The sequence below is a fragment of the Pelodiscus sinensis genome, chromosome 4 (genome assembly GCF_052426305.1).
Source record: "Pelodiscus sinensis isolate ZL-2025 chromosome 4, ASM5242630v1, whole genome shotgun sequence".
In the NCBI taxonomy this organism is placed as follows: Eukaryota; Metazoa; Chordata; order Testudines; family Trionychidae; genus Pelodiscus; species Pelodiscus sinensis.
The window spans coordinates 18,206,093-18,224,323 of record NC_143055.1 but is presented as its reverse complement, the minus strand read 5'-3'; the positions used below and the strand labels follow the sequence as shown (position 1 = coordinate 18,224,323).

General features: G+C 43.1%; 1 protein-coding gene across 2 annotated transcripts in view; it reads right to left on the bottom strand.

Moving 5' to 3' along the window:
• Positions 1-14,736, bottom strand: part of ASPNAT (aspartate N-acetyltransferase) — a 54,704-nt gene extending 39,968 nt beyond the window's left edge. The window contains exons 1-2 of one of the 2 annotated variants that reach the window (XM_006134724.5): positions 14,261-14,736; positions 11,705-11,869 (exon numbers count right to left, since the gene is read on the bottom strand). In XM_006134724.5, the coding sequence (XP_006134786.1) occupies positions 11,705-11,869; positions 14,261-14,594 (499 nt within the window). In that variant the 5' untranslated portion in view covers positions 14,595-14,736. The other variant, XM_075930887.2, reaches the window with a different exon arrangement.
• Positions 14,737-18,231: the final 3,495 nt, after the last annotated feature.

Sequence of the window (18,231 nt, the reverse complement as noted above, 5' to 3'; positions counted from 1 at the left end):
TACAGGGGCGGCACGTGGCTATAGGCCGACTTGGCCATTGCCTAGGGCACCGCATTCAACAGCGCCTGATGATGACGTCATGGGGCGCCTGGGGCATCTGATGATGACATCACCCCATTGACAGCTGTGCAGGCGGGGGCGCCAGCTGCCGCAGCCCACCTTACGCCGCTCCTGCCCTCCTAACACTTTGATCCGGCTGAGGACTGCACCTGGCTGCTTTCTATTTACATCCTGCTGCCCGTGTCACTGAATTTCCTGGTGGTGGCTCAGGCAGCCAGTTCCTTCTGAAATGATTCACGGCCAGAGCAATGAGTCCTTTAAATGGCCACAGAAACTGCAGGACAATGAGATAGCAGTGGGACCAGGAGCCACAAACGCTTTGCTGTGTTTTTAATTCATGGCCTCCGGTCCCAGGCAACTCTGGGGGGAGGCTACTCCCCATTCCTACCCCTTCTGCCTCAGGCTCCACCACTTGGTTTGGGGGGGAACTGGCCCATGACCATGTATCAAAATTCATTAAGTAGCTCCCCTGCAAAAATTATTGCCCACCCCTGCTTTAAAGGAAGAGGCAAGGAACCCTGGCTGTTTGCAGTTAAACTAGCTCCAAGGAACATATCTTCCTATCCTCTATTTGTTAGAGACTGTTTCATGCTCTGAACCATGAGGGTTTGTACATCCAGTGTTTCCTCTAATCTTTTCCATTCTGATGTGGATTTTTTTTCCATTCACGTGCAGAATCATTTTTTATGTGCACCAAGGAATGGGAGAATGTGCACCAGCAATAGAAACACAAAAAAAGCTGTGGGCACTAGGGATATAAAAAGTCATTTAAAAAAGTTACCGTGTAACTACTAAAAATCTCAGTGGTTACACACTACCGAAGGTTCTGCAGTATAAAGCTATGCTTAGCTATACGCTGCAAAGCCTGTAACTTGTGGGGGGTGGAAGGGTGTCAAGCCGGACTGGGTTAGCCATGGAGAGAGACTGCACTGGCTGATTAGCTGGAGCAGCTCCTCCCTGCGATGCAGCCCCCTGCCCTGGATGGGTAGGGAGCTGTTCCAGCCCCTACCAGTTAACTGCAACCAGTAAGCTGAGACTTACCAGTTAACTGTTCACATCCCTATGGGGTGCTCTGCTAATCAGCTGGGCAGCATTTGAATTTCTTCTGAGTGGTTGCACAAGTGTGCAGGTTATAGGGAACACTGTCTAAAAAACTCCAAGATGAGGGATATAAATATTTATTGCAACCGTTATAATTAGAAATGAAGAGGAGCTATGATAAGCATCCACAAGTATCTGAACATTGTAAACTCCAAAGGAAAGGAAAACCTTTGTTGGGGAAAGGGAAAGCAGGGAGAATTTTCCTGGGCTCTGGAACATCATTAACAAAATATGGGAAATCTCCAGGCATACCAAAATTTCAAAACGAATCCCAATGCACTGGAGAATATGACATTGCACTGGCCAACAGACTTACAGAAATTAGAAATGCAAATACCCTGTAGTATGACACAGCTGGAGTGCAGTCTACCTTGGCTGACTAGAAGGACATAACTTGCTGTCACACACTGAGAACATTGGGGGAGGGAAGAGATGGAAGGACAGGTAGAAGATAATCCAGAGACCTAGTAACGAGTCACCAATAATTCAAAACTAACAAGTTCCAACATCACCGCTGTTGAAATACTGTATGACAGATGTGGTGGTGGTCACTTCTGGTGCACAGCTGTTCCACCACAAAATCACCACTGTTACAACTAGCAGTGAGGCCTACGATTGCATATGCAGAAAGGCAAGTATTCACATATCCCTGGAGGTGGCTTCCAAGTCAGGTTCAAGTACACTGATAGGACAGAACAGGAGACGCCTCAGAGAGAAAACTCAGTTTCCACTCAGACATTGGGACCTCACACAAGCCACATAGTCATTTTCAATCCCTAACTTGCTGTTAAGATGTAGATGCTCCAACACCCATAAGATGCCAGAAATTGTAGAATTACCTGGCAGGAAATGACACCTTCTGTTCTCAAAGGAGACATCAGTGACATGTTTCATTAAGAATACACTGACAAATTGCTTATGAAAAGGGTAAACGATGAGCAGATGTTTTAACAAATAGTTACTGAACTGAATGTCTGAATCCAACAGATTAACAGGTTTATAAACATGTCTTATCTAACAGAGGATGTCTACACAGTAAAGGCTATGCATGGGCTAAACTTCCTGAGTTAACTTGAATCATGACTGCCGTAGAACCTGGACAGGATCTCTGCTTGCTTGCAGGTTCCAAAGCCCATGTTCGGCTATTCTTACCAACACCTGCTGGATGCAAGGAAGCTCAGTTAGGCTTGCCTGCACACACTGCTTTTGCTGTGTTCATATAACCCTCACTAGCCCTAATTTACACTTAAAATTAATACCGACCTAGATATGTCACTCTGGGATGTAAAAAATTCAGATATCAGAACATCATAGTTAAACTGACTTTCCCCACAGTGTAGACGCAGCTGGGTTGGTGGTCAGTGATTACCTATGCTGACATGAAAACCCCTTTGATTGACACAAGAAGAGTCTACACCACAGAGCTACAATGGCACAGGGGCAGCTCTGACATGCCCCAAGTCTAAGACTCACATACCTATTGCCCTCTATGAAACACTATTTGCAACTGTATCATTTATTAGATTATAAACCATATTATAAAATGTTAAATTATAATAAAGTTTGACTGAGGCTTTTCTGTGATTTTATTTTGCCATTAGCAAAAGTTACAGCATGACTGGCACAGATTAGGAACAACAGATGGGAGCAAAAAAAAAAAAAAAGACTCTTTATTGGTTTTAGATCAGAAGATTAAAGAATGCTCTCACTAAGCACTTGCCAGAACACGATGCTTGAGCAATTCCTTGCTTCTTATAAGAAAAAACTAGAACTATGCTATGGACCACTGTTGAACTTCCACTTGATTCTTTAGATCTTCAAAAACAAATCACAACAAAAGGTTTTCCAGTGCTCTCCTAGCTACGGAACCAGGAACTGACAAAACGTTCGGCTATGTTGCTCTCCCCTGCAGTAGTCTGGGGTTACACTTGATACAGCAGTACATAGCTTTGTTAGGATTTAAAAAAAAATTCTTCAGTAATACTGCAATGCAAAAAGAAATCCTATGATAGAGACAGTCAAGGACAGGACAGCCAAGTACAGTAACAGTACAGCCAAGATTTTTTTAAACAGGTACCTAAACTAACATAAGAACAGAAGAACTAGGGATGTAAAATTCCAGTTAATCGGTTAACTGGCTAAATGGTAGGTTAACCTAACATTTAATTGTTTAGCTGACTAGCAGAATCTCACCACTCCAGCCTCCAAGCCCGTAGGGCTCCAATTGCCAGCCCCCGTGCTGAGGCTGGTTGTCGTCTCCCAGCCTCTATGCTGGGGCTGGCTACAGGGGCTGGCTTCCAGCTCCAGCTGCCAGCCTTGCAAGGCTGGAGCAGCCCTCCACCTGATGTAAGGATGATGCTTACCGGGTAACCAATTAACTGGTTTCCCATCCACATCCCTAGTCTAAACTTAGGTTCCTAAATCTTTATTTAGGCATCTTATATGTAAATGGTGCTGAGTACCCAGTACCTCTCACTGGAAACAAACAGTCAATGAAAACAAATAGCATTCAGCTGTTTAAAAAAAATCAGAACTTTTATTTAAATACCAAATAAGACTATCGGGCTAGATTTTTCAAAGGTATTTAAGTGGCTAAAATTGCAGATAAGCACCAACTGGGATCTTCAAAAGCACTGAGATGCCTAATATTCACTGATTTCATCTACCTGGCTCATAAGGGTGCAGATTTTCAAAAAAAAGGAGCTTAAAGTCAAACCCCTAAACCCAAACGTATGTCTTGGTAGGCATTTCTAAAAATGTTATTTAGGTACCCAAGTATGGAGCTTAATTTTCAGATCATGCTCGAAAATCGTAAGATAGGAATCTAACTTTTAAGCCTCCATTTTGGTAATTATTCCTAGGAAAGAGCATGAGAGGAGGGAGAAGAGGAAATACACGGCTAGCTAGCCGCTGGTTGCAGCATGGATGCCAATGCTGCACTTTCCCGTTTGGGCTTATATTTCCACAGTGCCCCTTAGACCTTAAAACATCCATTGATAGTACAATACAGTCCAAAAATTAGGAGAAATAGAAGTGTTTTTAAAAGATACTCTAAGATGGATAAAAATATAAAATGAATGATACTACCATAATTTTACTTTTAAAATACCCTTGAGTTGCTTCTCTTTGAAAGTCTTTAAAAAGAAATTACATCTGAATAACTGTGGATGTCTACTTTACTCCACTTTAAACTTCTAGCATTACAGTTTAATTAATGGCACTTTTACATACTGCAGCTATTAAAAATATATAATACAAGTAGTTTGTTGCTGGTTTCAAAAAAAATATCACCATCAACTAATCCCAATACTAATTTAGATAAGCACCTCTTTCAACATATTCTTGCATACTTAGAGACAAAGAACAAATGAAGCAAGGGGTATCATTATGGGCTCTATTTTAATCCAGATTTCCTAGTAACACAAAAGTAACCTGTTATTTCATATGAGGTGCATTTAATCTAATGTTGATACAGGAAACCATACAAGCTAGTATATCTCAGATGAGATCTGCTTCTGATTCATGGTGATGCATATGCAAAAGCAAAATCCTGCCTTTTAACACAAACGGGATAGACAAAGCAAAGGGATGCAGTCTGACAATGCACTTTTGTCCTATTTGCACGTACGCAATCATGCTCTTGAAGAAATGCCCAGAGAGGCAAAACTAACAGATGACATCCACATTTTGCAGCATTTCAACCTTTACTCTGAGGGCTTTATTTTTTCAGTCTCAGAAAGGCGATTAAAAATAAGGCATTTCAAAGGAGTTAACACTTCAGCCATGGTAGCCGCGATACTGTCTGTATCTAACACACCAGCCAAGTTATACAACTGTCTCAGTAAAAAAAGAAATAATCTTACAACCAATTTGTTAACATGGGGGAGATATTTTTCCTCTAGCCAGGCTGTTGGAAACTACTGAACCATTTTAGTTCAAACTTTCAAAGAAAAATAAACTACGTAAAGCCTATGCACCTCAGGCAGGCATCCACCCAACATGGAAAATTTCAGCCCAAACAATTTAAATTGGGCAAAAGTATAAGCAACTGAAAAAAAGAGCCTTATAATGAAAAATATCAAGCAATTTTAACTATAGGTTTCCATTACCTACATCCTCTCTAATAAAGCAATTTTGTGAAGGTTTCAAAATGGTTTTAAGGAGCTGACTACTCAACATAAACCTGTGGGGTGGGAGGGTGCCAAAGTCCAGACTCCAGCCCACACCCATAAGTCTATACAGCAACAAAACAGCCCTGCAGCCCAAGGCAGATGGCACAGGCTAGTCATGGGTTTTTCTTTGCTGTATTGGCACACCCTGCATAACTCTACTACATGCAATAAGGCTATTGCACTTGCAAATGATTTTTAAATGAAGATCCCCATCCTGAAAGCAAGGGGCCAGGTACTGAACTCTCTAAACTGGTAAGGAGGTAAATAGTGTTCCAGTAGCATAAACGCATTGCAAGAGGAGAAGAACAGGCCCAAGAACTACAACATAAAGGACAGACTTCTCTGATCTCTAACTAGACAAGAGGTCATCAAAAAGAAAACTCGGAAACAACATAAATTACCAACACTCCACTGTATACCGGACATGCTACTTTGTTAACTGACAAGTACATTTACTGGACAAACTTCTGATCTCAGCTAGACTACAATAAAGTCACCTTTTTGACAAAACTTCTATTAGAGACACTGAAGTAGGACAGAGGCCAACCTCTCTGGAGCTCTGCCACTCAAAGAAAAGCCCTGGAAGAAATTGTATTTGAGAGTCACCACTTCTCCCTTACTCCTTTTTCTTGCATACACGGTGCAACTTATTTTCCCTCTCATGCCAACCTACCACTGCCCAGTGGCATGTTGCCGACAGCAGTACATGCTTTGTCCATGTCCTTGGAGGGAAAAAGTGAGGAGAGAACAGAGAATGCTAGGGCAATGTTCAACATCAGACCTGAATTCAAGGGGATAGGGTTTTACGTACCTACCTGGACACATGAGGTAAGAATCATAACCTAGCCCACTGATTTAGCTGATGAAGTCACTCTGAAAGCCTGCACCAGTTTAGTTATAAATTCAGTTTAAATGGTTTAGATAAACCAGTATAAATTCCTGCCATTTCAGTCTAAGAGTAGCTTAGGCTATGTCTACACTTGCAGAGTTTTTGTGCCATCAGTTTAACCGATAATAGGAACTGGTAAAAGAAAAGCACTGGTATGTGTTCTCGCTTACTCCCACAGGTATCAAATTGCGTTCACATCTGCAGCATTTACATCCCTGAGAGGCTGCCCTCAGTGTGCTGCTCTATCCAGAGTGCAACTCTCTCAATTTTGAGAAATAGGCCTTATGCAGGTGGGACATAATCTTAGGACATCCTGGGTCCCTGCACAGTCTCTTCTCCCCAAACACTGATCAGCTCCAGTAGCTCAGCATTGCTCCAAGCAAGAGTTCCTTTGCTCCATGGAGCAGCCCATGTCACCTGACCAGATAACTAAAAACTTGCCAAGAAAACAGGAAGGGGAGTTTCAAAGTTCCCAGGGCTTTATAGGGAAGGGGTGGACATCCGTTTACCTGCCATCAGAACAGCAGAGCTGCTGGCCAGAAGGGTCACCTGGGCACTGTGGGATATCCTCTGGAGGCTAAAAACTGTGTAACAGGAAGAATGCATCTTCAGTGGCATATCACCACAAACACATCACTGCTAAGCCTCTCATGGAAGTGGTTTTCCATGTGCAGTGAAACTTCTGAGTTTCACTGAAAAAAGTCACTGGCAAGTGTAGACACTCCTACCATGTTTTATGCAAAAATTGGCTTTTTACACTTTAAATGGCAAGTGTATTAATGCCCTTCACTTCCAGCCACAGGAGCAGCGGGAAAAGCCTCCGGGTGAGCAGTTTCCTGTTCTGCCATTTCCCCAGCCAGGGGGAGGAGGAGTGGCAGCATGTGGAGTTGCTTCCTCCCTCCATGAGCTAGATCCAGGCCCATAAGGCTTGGGGCTCCACTGCCCCTGAAGCAGGAAGCCAGCCTCATGGGGTGGGGTGGGGTGGGGTGGGTGGGTTGCAGGTCTGGACTGCCGGGTTAATGCCAGATTTTAAACACAGTTAACCAGAATTCAGAACCAGAAAAAAGGCTATAAGTACTCAGTTTAAAAGTGATCCTTTTAGTGTCAACTGTTTAAATTTTCCATTGTTTTCCATTCTGGATCCCAATCTTTGAATAAACCAAAGCCACTGCAAAAATATACAGACTGAAAAAACCATGACAGAATGTTAGAATTAAATCTTAAGGAGATGCTGTGAAATTGATTAGGCAACAAAACTGTCATACCACAGGAATACTGTACCAAAAAACCCCCAGCTGTGCATATCTTATTTATGCTAAGAACAACTAGAGGCAGGGTTCCATTTCAAATTAACTTCTCACTGTTGCAACTACCGATTTATAAAGCTAATTACATCAGAAAGCCCACATATGTCAACACTAGACTCAAAAATTTTCTAAAGACAGACAAATTAATCTATCATTAAACGTAAGGCTAGTTGCTTCCCAAAACTTCATCAGCTTCCCTGACAGGCAATAGAGATTAATTTCTTTACAATAAAAACCAAGTCAATCACAATGAACAATTATCAATGATGCCTTGTCATCTATAATGTTTTCCCCAACTATCTTTCTGGGTATAAAGGAACAGAATGATAATGCTACCATTTCCAACATGAAATGTTACTTGTCACCTTTTTAAAAAATTAGAAATATGAGATTGTTAAACCATCCAGATGTTGTAAGTCATCTGCTTTTATGCACTAAATCCCCAATTCAGGAAAGTACTAATCACTTCCTATTAAAGAAAGTGGCAGACAATTGGACTAACATGCTTACAGTTAAGAGTGTGCATGAATGTTTTGCTGGATAAGGTCCTAAATAATGGGGCAAGTAGGTGAGAAAACCAAAAAACTTGAGTTTTGTCAAATTTAATACTGAAAAACTCCAGTCAGCATTATGTATTTATTTATAAATACAGTGACCATCACCAAGTATCTGAGTACTGGGTGAAACTTAGAAGCCAGCAATAACTAAAATAAATTTGGGATCAGTGGATCAGAGAAAAACAGCTACTCTACAAAACACGTGAAAAGAAAAAAAATCCCAACACGCCAGTAACACAAAGAATTGCTGAACATTGGTTCTTTAAGCCTGGTGAGAAAGCAATGAATCTATAGCAAAGGTCATGAAGTAGCAACAGAGACAATTCCTTTCAAAGCTTCCTTTAGTAATTACTGTGGCGGGGATTTCAAATCAGTACTGCTTACTGAGATATACCAAATCTTGTGGGTCATTTTGAAACAGTTTTTTGCCATTTTAATCCCAAAATATTGCAGTAGTTCAAAGTGGTAAATACCTGCCATATACACCATGTCTATATCTCACTGTACAACAGGGCCTTGCTCCTCATTAGGGCCCCCAAGCGTTATTGCACTAGAAATAAGTAACAATTTTCATACCATCTAAGTCCATAGTAAAACTTCTCAAATGCCTGATCATGCTGCCATTGGTTTCTAGCAATTTCAAGACTGGCCATCTATCCTTTTTCTGATGTACCACTGTATGAAACAAGCATTCTCCCCATATCGTCCACAAATTTAAAGATACCAAGCACGCAGATAGGGATTTTTCAAGCAGCTTAAGGGAATTAGGCACCCAACTCCTATTGAACTTAATGGGCATTGGGGACCAAATATTTGAAAAAAATCACAGCCTTAATGTTTACCTGTTTTGATGGCTATGTTCCACTCAAATACTAGAATTCCAGTTTTTTGTGTTTTTCACTAAATGTTGAAGACACCACATATTCCTGCCATACCTACTGAGAAAGGTTTGCTAGTCTGGTGATGATATAGGGATATTTTCATAGAAAAATAAAAGGATTTAAATCCAGTTTTAAGGAAAATAATGGAGCTTGTGAAATTTATGGGAGTTCACTCATACCTGGGTTTCAGAAAAGGTGTTAGCAAATGACATATGTAATTGCTGTCAGTACTATACAAATTTCAACAGGGAGCCAACACTTTTCATTTGACACACTGCAATAACTTGTGGCTTGTGCCCTAACAGTAGATTATTAGGAATAAAATATTTTGATTGGAATTTACATATTATCTTCTTCATCCTTTCATCAAAGAGAGGGAATGTGAAACTGAAAGCTGTTTATGTTTTGAGAGTAGGAGGGAGGAGGCAGAGACAATGTGATGAAAACAGACGCCAGAGAACTTTAGATGGGGATCCACACTGAATAGGTACATGCATTGGAAGCTTTCTAACCTTCAGCTGCAACCATGTTCCAAACCTGAAGCTCTCCTCAGCAGAGGCTATGAATTTTGCCCAGTTATTCAACCCTTCTGACATGAGAAACCCTTTAATAGGCACCACTAGAACCATAAATCTGGTGTAAATCTGCTATTTAAGGAACATATGAACTCTGCCTACCCATGTTTACATTCTGATAGATTCAACAACCGGGAAGTCCAGGAGTTTATTCCAAAACTGAATACCCATGATGTCAGCAAATAAAGACGGTGAGTAATGCTGTAAAAGACTGATGTGTCTCATTCACAGTGAAAATGTGACTGCACTTTTTTACTGATTCTTTGTACTAACGCAAAGCAAATAACTGCTGAAGTTTCTCAATCTTCATCTAAGTAAATTTTTTATCTTCATTTTCTACACATGCAAATGCTGTAAATAAATTCATTGAGATTTATAACTTGAACATTAGCCATACAACTCACAAGTATTAATGAAAACGCAAGTCTAAAACAACTTTTCAAATTCAAATTATACCTTTTATTTGTCAAGAATGTCGTATCACTTTTCACAAAAGCTGCACAACATCCCACACTGCTTTTTTTTCCCCCCCCCCCATTGAAAACCACTGCAGAGATTAAACATTTTTCAGGACAGGTCTAACACTAAAGGGAAAGATTGAACAAGATATGAACAAGTCAACGTACCTCGTTTTGAGTTTTCCCATCATCCCCACAGTGGGGGTTCAATGGAAGAAAACACTCCCATCAGCTTCCCTTTCTCCTTATAGTAGCAAGGGTACCAACCGCTGATGGGGGCACCTCTAAGTTGAATTTAGTGGGTCTTAACTAGACCCACTAAATCAAACTCCTGAAAATCAATTGCAGCAGCATCAATCTTTAATTTAGTGAAGACATGACCTTAGTTTGAATCCTTATTTTTAAATGTAGCACCTTCTTTAATTAAGTTTGACTTTTTAATTACAAGCACATTATACATCAGCCCCAAATCAGACAACTGCTATAAATATGGATCTTCCTGATTTAAATTTGACACTGTATAATCAGATTTAATATTTGTGAGAACTACTTAGTGTATTTCAATGAGAAACAAGATGTGAAAAATTGTTCGAAGGCATATTAATATTTATTACAGAATGAGAATATTTTTTAAAAAATAATGTAATACTGCATTTTTTAAATGAAGAGAGTTGTTATACTATGTGTTAGTCATCTAGAAATGCCCAGCAGGAGTATCATGCACTTGTAGAACAACAGTGATGAGGAGGGTAGAGGTGGAGAAACATTAAAAAAAAACCTTTTAGAGTAGCATAACAATCTAGTTTCAGAAAGTTACTGGCCATTAGCTTTGCACCCTTAACCAGTCATTAATGAAATATTTGTAGCCTCAAATATTAATCACTCATATTAGATATCAAGAGGTACTCAAATATCCCCCTATATTGGTGCCTACTAGATATAAAAACAAAATAAATAGTTAAAGATAAGATATTTCCTCTGTTCGTTTGACAGATTCCTGTAACAATCCACCTGCTATTAATGAAGATTTAAGAAATCCAAATATTTACATAACAAATAATAAGAATTTATATAACAGTGCACACATTGAATATATAGATGCGTATGTCACATGTACAGATAGACAATAGCCCTTTACCTACCTGTTTCTTTCCTCTTCCAAAACACTTGTTTATGGAAAGTTCTTCTTGAATGACACATGCAAATACACAGAATAACTAAAATGCGTGGCTATCAAATCTGAAGAGGTGGTATGCATAGGGGTTCTTCTAATCAGTTTTGCCAAAAATCCTTCCATCTCCCTCTCCCACCCCATGCTGGATGCTGTCAACTATAGGATGCATTGACTGCTTATATCCATTAGACTCTATAAATCTGCATTAAATAAAACAGACTGCTGCAACCACCTTTAATACAAAAGTGCATCCCAATGAAACCTGTAGGTCCCAGCATGCAGTGCTTCCCCATGATCCCAGCTACTATGCTAGAATGCTGAAATTGAGAGAACTCTGCATGCTGGGACCCGTAGTCTCTTCAGGCTGTATTTAAAATTAGGGTGGTTCCTAAAATTTTATGCAGACAGGAGGTTGCATTCTGACCATTTGTAAGATTTCTCAGTGCTATTGACATGAGAAACTATATTAAATGGCCATTTTTCCATGAGCAGGATTTGGTGAATGTTTCCTCCATGGAATTAATACTCACCTGGTGGTTTCATGTAATATTGCTCAATATCAGACATGTCCGTATGCAGCGCACACTCGAGATAGCTGAGGATAACTTTTCTACTGAAGTAGTACCTCATACCCATCAGAAAGATGGGCAAACAGCAGGTCAGCAGCAAGGACTTGGTCACAACAAAGCATATTACTATGGAGATAAGGAAGAGAAATAAACGATACCTGTCAGAAAAGAGAATTTAGTGTTGATTTCGGAATATAAACCCATTAAAAAAAAAACACAGACATAATATGCATTGATACAATATAAACAAAAACTAACCAATTTATATTTTCACAGTAACATATTTTGGATTAATAGCACATTATTCATGTAAAAACAGCCTGTAAAAAGTTTTAAGACTCCCACTTCACAAGTTACTTAAAATTTTGAAATATATTATCACATTTGATGAAGGATTTTGCACTGTGCTTCTGTAAAAAGAAAACCTCCCATCCAATTTGCTATAGTTCAGTACTCCTGCAAATATCACTGCGTCACACAAATATCAAAGGCAGATGGCTTCTTTATTAAGATATGTCTGCGATTACTCCTCAGACAAGATTTGACTGCATCACCAGTCCCTGCAGAGAAATCAAAGCACTAAAACCAAGATGCCCACATGTGGCCTTCCATCATCATCGCACTACAGGGAACAAAAGAAAGACTGTGACTAAGGAAGGTATTTTGCGCACATCACCTAATAGCTGCTTACTTATTATTTTGGTCACTGGAAGATAGGGACCTTCTGGAAAACCCATCCAAGAGCTGGCTATCCCAAAACCTTATACTAGCCTGTTTCAGTATCAGCAAGCAATGCAAGCCACTGAAAATAAAATAGCAGACAGCACTGAGATGACACACAAGTTGCTCCCATCATCACTTATCACTTTGAAAGCCTTGAATCTTAAGCAAAGATATTTTAGAAAGATCAAGCACAAAGGGGAGGCAATCAGACTTCACTGTTCTCAGATGCATTTAGTATCTTAATTACAACGTTACCTGATGATGACATTCCCTTCTCTCCCTGGCCCAGAAGGTGAAGGAACCAGCTGTGTTACCGCATGCAAAGAGCAAGGGCAGGGGCATAAGAGAGAGAGAGAAAAAGAGTCCACATGCTATTATCTTTGGGAGGGCTTTTTCCACTGAGGGCAACTGAGTTTATCTTGCAGATGTAACATTTTTTCTGCTACTAAACAAGCAGCACGTGATCATGGGAACAATTAATCTCCTTTGACATCGAGTCAAGACAGGGATCCCTACGGTCTCAAGCTTTGTAACTTGCATGCAAACGGATGAAGGGCGAGGTTTAATTTAACAGCAAGGCACGCAGCTGTGCATTAATACTAACCCGGCAGCGCTTTGCAATACAGACTGGGCGGCTACAAGCCACATCTCGCCCCTAAAGGCGTCGCTGAGGTCAGGGCTCCGCGCGGCTGCATGCAGCAGGGCGACCCCCGCCGCTGTGTCTGCAGCCCAGGAGGTGGCGCGAGACCGCCCGGGTCAAACGTTCCCCAGCAGCCGCAGCCACTCGAACGCGTTCCGAGCCCGGCGGTCACTAGGTAACGCTGGAACCCGGCTCCAGCCGCCGCCCCGCCCAGGTGCCTCGAGACAGCGGCGCCGCTTCCATTCAGGGCTTCACCTCTCGCCGGCAGAGCGCAGCATCCCGGCCCGGAATAACAGGAAAGGCGGGTCTGTCTGCTGCGCGCCGGGACCCACCGCCTCCTCCCGCACCGGCAGCCCCAACCCCTCTCCTGCTTGGCTGAGCCGAGAAAGCGCCGTGCGCACGCACCGCCCCGGGCAGCAAAGCCCCACGCTGCCCTAAGCACACACTTTTCCCTTGAAGTGCAGAGACGCACACAATGCGCCCCAAGCCTCAGAGGCCCGTCCCTCTTGCGCACACACCGGCAACTCGCAAGTCCCTCTCCCCAAACCCACGGATGCAGAGCCACCGGAGCCAGCCGCACGCCCCGCTCCCTGCAGACCTGGAGAAAGAAGCCCCTTGAACACGCAATATCCCCTCAGTCCTGCAGAGAACATCCGCCCCCAACTTATCTCCACGGAGAAATCCGCCCCCCCCCCCACGCACCCAGCAGCCACGCGCCCCCCATAGGCAAGCAGGGACCCCACCAGGCGTTGCTCGCAGGCTGCCTGCTGCCTGCATGCGGAGGGCAGGCTGGTGGGTGCCTTTATTAGCGTTGCACTCTGCGCTCTGCAGTGGTCTCCAAAGCGTGGCTCGCGATCCTGGCGCTTCATTCCTGCTCCTCGCAGTCGCCAGCGGTACAGATCCGCCGCCTGCCAGACGGCGAGTTTTCAATTGGCTCGACTTTTGTACCCTGACAAGGAGATAAGCTACTGAGACTGCGGCTTTTTCTTCCCAGCACCAGCAGCACGAGACAGCAATTCTGCACCAAGGATTAATAGGATCGACGCAGGAATGAGTTCTCCATCCTTCAACACAAATCGTATTGCCCATTTTTCTTTTTATTGCATTGCTGAAAAAAGCGTGCCCCCCCCCTTTAAACCAGTCAATATACTTACCAATGAGTATCCCATAGATCAACTGAGTGAGAGGCTGGTGTTTTAACCCTCTAAATGCTGTGTTAGGGATCCTTTCCATGATTCCTTCATAAAATATACGGCGCACCACCTCTTGATCGGAAGGATGAAATTCTCGTATATAAACGTTGTCTTTCTTGAAATCCTCTTCCACACCACTCCGAGAAGCTGGGGTGGGGGCAGGGGAGCCGGATAAGGAGGGCCACATCTGGGAGGAAGACACAATGATCGTATCTTTTTTGGATCCTGAAATTGATTCATGATCTTCCGCCACAATCTTAGTCTCACAAACCATTTTGGGAGACGAACAATGCATGCAAACTGGCCGAGAAACAAAAAGGAGCCCGGCTTTAAATAAGAAACAAAACACGCCAAGCAGTGACTGAGGAGCAGCTTTTATGAGTGCGAAACAAACGGAGCTGGGTGGAAAGCGAGAAAGGAGGGCCAGTGCATTTTGGAGAAGTATTTATAATGCAGCAGAGCCGGTGCAATTCGGAACCAGGGGGTCCCTCAGGGTCCTAGCGTCCTTTGTATTGGCTGGCCAGGGTCACCATGTGATCTCTAGGGGTGGGGAGGAGAAACACCTCCTTTGCCTTGCATTTTATTGCTAATTACTACAGCATGCATTTCATTTCCTTTTCGCCTTTTTAACTATCCAAGCCCTGCTGAGGTGAGATACTACGCAAATCTGTCAGAGATGGGCCTGGCTCCTCGTAGAGAGAGAGAGAGAAAATATGATTGACTTTAACAAGGGTTCCGAGGTTGACACGTTGCAAAGTTCACAGCATAAAATGTCTGGCATTTATTTGGAGTTCCTCTTGAAATCTACCTGCTACTTAAAGACTACCAATTCCCGTTTCTTTCAGTAAAATATATGTAGGAAAACCATACATAGATTGTTCTAGAAAGAGTGACTATCTAAAAACTATACATACACGCTGCATACATTTACGTGGGTATAGTTATATAGATTGTGTATACGCGCGCATCTCTAGCCGGTTATCTAAAATATTTGTCTAAAACTCCACTGATAGATACATTCCCATTCATTATTCGGTAGCATCGAATCTCATTAATGGTAAGTGGAAAACTTGAGATTAATTTGGTACTTATTCGTAGTGATGTGAAAGCGTTTCGAATTTTCTCTCAAACTACCTATAGTTTATAAGGCACGATGTGTGTTGTGTATTTGTTTTCTTTATAACGCCTTAGCGATAGGTTTGACAACCGAATGGCAACTTTGAATTTTCGATAGGCCACGCTCTGGTTTCTTAAGGCATTTGCTTACTTCTCAAAAAATGTAAATAAGAGCTTACTTCATTCCTTCTGGGGACCACATGCAGCTGTGGGGAGCGCGCTTTGCTCGAGTGGGAGAGCAAGTCACTCACCACTGCGGAGTTTCCGGGGGATTAACTCTTTCTTGCCTCCCTTCGTGCATTTTAAAGCACTCTCCACCCCCTCCCCTATTTCTAAAAATACGTCGCCTAGCTCCATAGAAGCAAACATCGGTCTGACACCCACGTGAACAATATTCAAAGCGATTTCGGTTTGGCAAACATTTCTTTCCTTGCCAAGTCCTTAGCGTCTGCGAGAAAACCAGAGGAAACGTTCGCAGTTGTGGTCACATAACGCCCCTCGCGCGCCAACACACACTTTTGGGTCGCGCTGAACTTTTTCTCCAACGGGAATAGCCCCCCCCCCCCCCCCGCACTAAGTCGCTGCATTGGTCTTAGCCTGGCGTCGGGGACCCCACGGTAGCGCACGGGGGGCACCCCGCCAGATCTGCTGCAATGCTGAAGCGCCCTAAGCGCGCACCGCCAGAGCAGCGCGCTTTGCTCCGCTGGCTGCTCCACAGAGGGGCTCCCCGCGCGGGACACCCGCACGGGCTGGTCATTGGCTTCAGCCCCCATCCTCGGGCGCCTATGGAACTAGGGCTCGGCAAAGCCATTCAAACTGGCGGACCCGCCATCTCCAGCATCCCACAAGGAGCCGGGGTAGGGAAGGCGGCTGGAGGAGGGGCGCGGACCCGCAGGAGGAGGAGGACTTTAGTCTCCGCAGCGCCCAACAGCTCCGATCCCGGTTTAAACCGGCCGGGACAGCATCGCTTCGCTCCTCCTCCGGCTCCCTCCTCCGCTTGAAGCATGCGCCTTGCAGCTTCAGTGCAGGTAGCGGCTTAGCCACTGGCCTGCGCGCAGCGTGGCTCGCCGCTAAGGGTGCGGGCGAGGAGGGGGAGGAGCGTGGGGAGGGGGCTGGGGCGGCGGTGACCGTGATTTCCAGCTTCATGAATGCGGGCGGAGAAGAAAGGAGCAATGTGCCCGCCTCTCCCACTTACAGCCCGGTCTGCTGGAATGAGCTGCTTGCTCCCCCCGCCGCCAGGCCCCCCCTGGGCGTCACTGCAAGAGCACTAGGCACTGGCTTCAAACAGTGCAGGGGTTGCACCCAGAGAGATGCTACATTTAAGTGCATGCGAGTGGAGCTGCTCTTCCGTTAACAGCGACGAGATCAAACAATAGGAATAATGCCTGGCCCTAAGGGAGATGTTTGTGGTTTAATAACTCAAGGTATAATCGCCTTGTGATTATGCCAGTGAAAATTTACTAGCCAATAAGACCAGCACGTCTGCCGTGCGGAGTATCAGTAACTGCTTAAAGGTAGGAATAAAATGGTCAGTTTTCACAGTGGGAAGAGGTAAATAGCATGATCACTCTGGGAATTGACTGGGGCCAGTTCTGTTGGACATATTTATAAATGGTTTGGGAAATGGGGTAAACAGTGAGGTGAGGATGTTTACGGAGGATACAAAATGACTCAAAGGTAGTTAAGTCCAAAGCTGACTTGCAAAGAGTTATAAAAGGCTCTCACAAAACTGGGTGACTGGGCAAACAGCGGTTGACAAAATTTAATGTCGATAAGTGCAAAGTAATGCATATTGAAAAACACAATCCCCAAAACGATGGAGTCTAAGTGATACCTGCAAAATAAAGGACATTGGAAAACATAATCCCAACTAAACATATAGACTGATGAAGTCTAAATTAGCTGTTACTAATGGAGACAGATCTTTGAGTCATCATAGATCTCTGTGAAAACCACTGGCCAATGTGCAACAGCAGTGTAAAAAGCTAGGAACCATTAGGAATAGGCTAGATAATAAACCACCACAGGGTCACTATATAAATCCCTTGTTATGCCCACACCTTGAATCCTGCGTGCAGTTCTGATTATCCCAGTTAATTAATTATATTTTATTTTATATTTATTATATACGCACACTAGAATTGGCAAAAATGAATAAGGGGTGAAACAACTTCCAGATAAGAGATTAAAAAGACTGAGACTGTTCATCTTGGAAAAGAGATGACGAAGATAAAACATGTATGATAGAGATCTATAGAATCAAGAACAGAGTGGAAAAAGTGAATAAGAAAATGTGTCTTACCCCTTCACATAATACAAGAACCACAGGTCATGAAATTAAATTAATAGGCAGGAGGTTCAAAACAAACATAAGGAAGTACTTCTTCATACAATGCTCAGTCCACTTGGGAAACTCATTGCTAGGGATTGTTATGAAGGCCAAAAGGTTCCTGGATTAAAAAAAGAATTAGATAAGTTTATGGGGCATAGTTCCATCAATGGCTGGTGGCCAGAATGGTCCTGGACACACAACCCCATGCTCTGGATGTCTCTAAAACTTCTAATTGCCAGAAACTGGGACTGGATGACAGAGTGGAGTACTCAATAATTGCCCTGTTCTGTTCATTCTCTCTGAATTATCTGACATTTACCACCGTCAGAGACAGGCAGCTGGGCTAGATGGACCATTGAACCAACCCAGTATAACCATTCTTATGAGCTAGAATCTACAGGCAAACACTGAGCAGAAGTATTCTTTTTAATTCACAGACCCTTGGGGCTTGTCCTTAGGAGGATTACTCTTCAGCCTTTCCCTG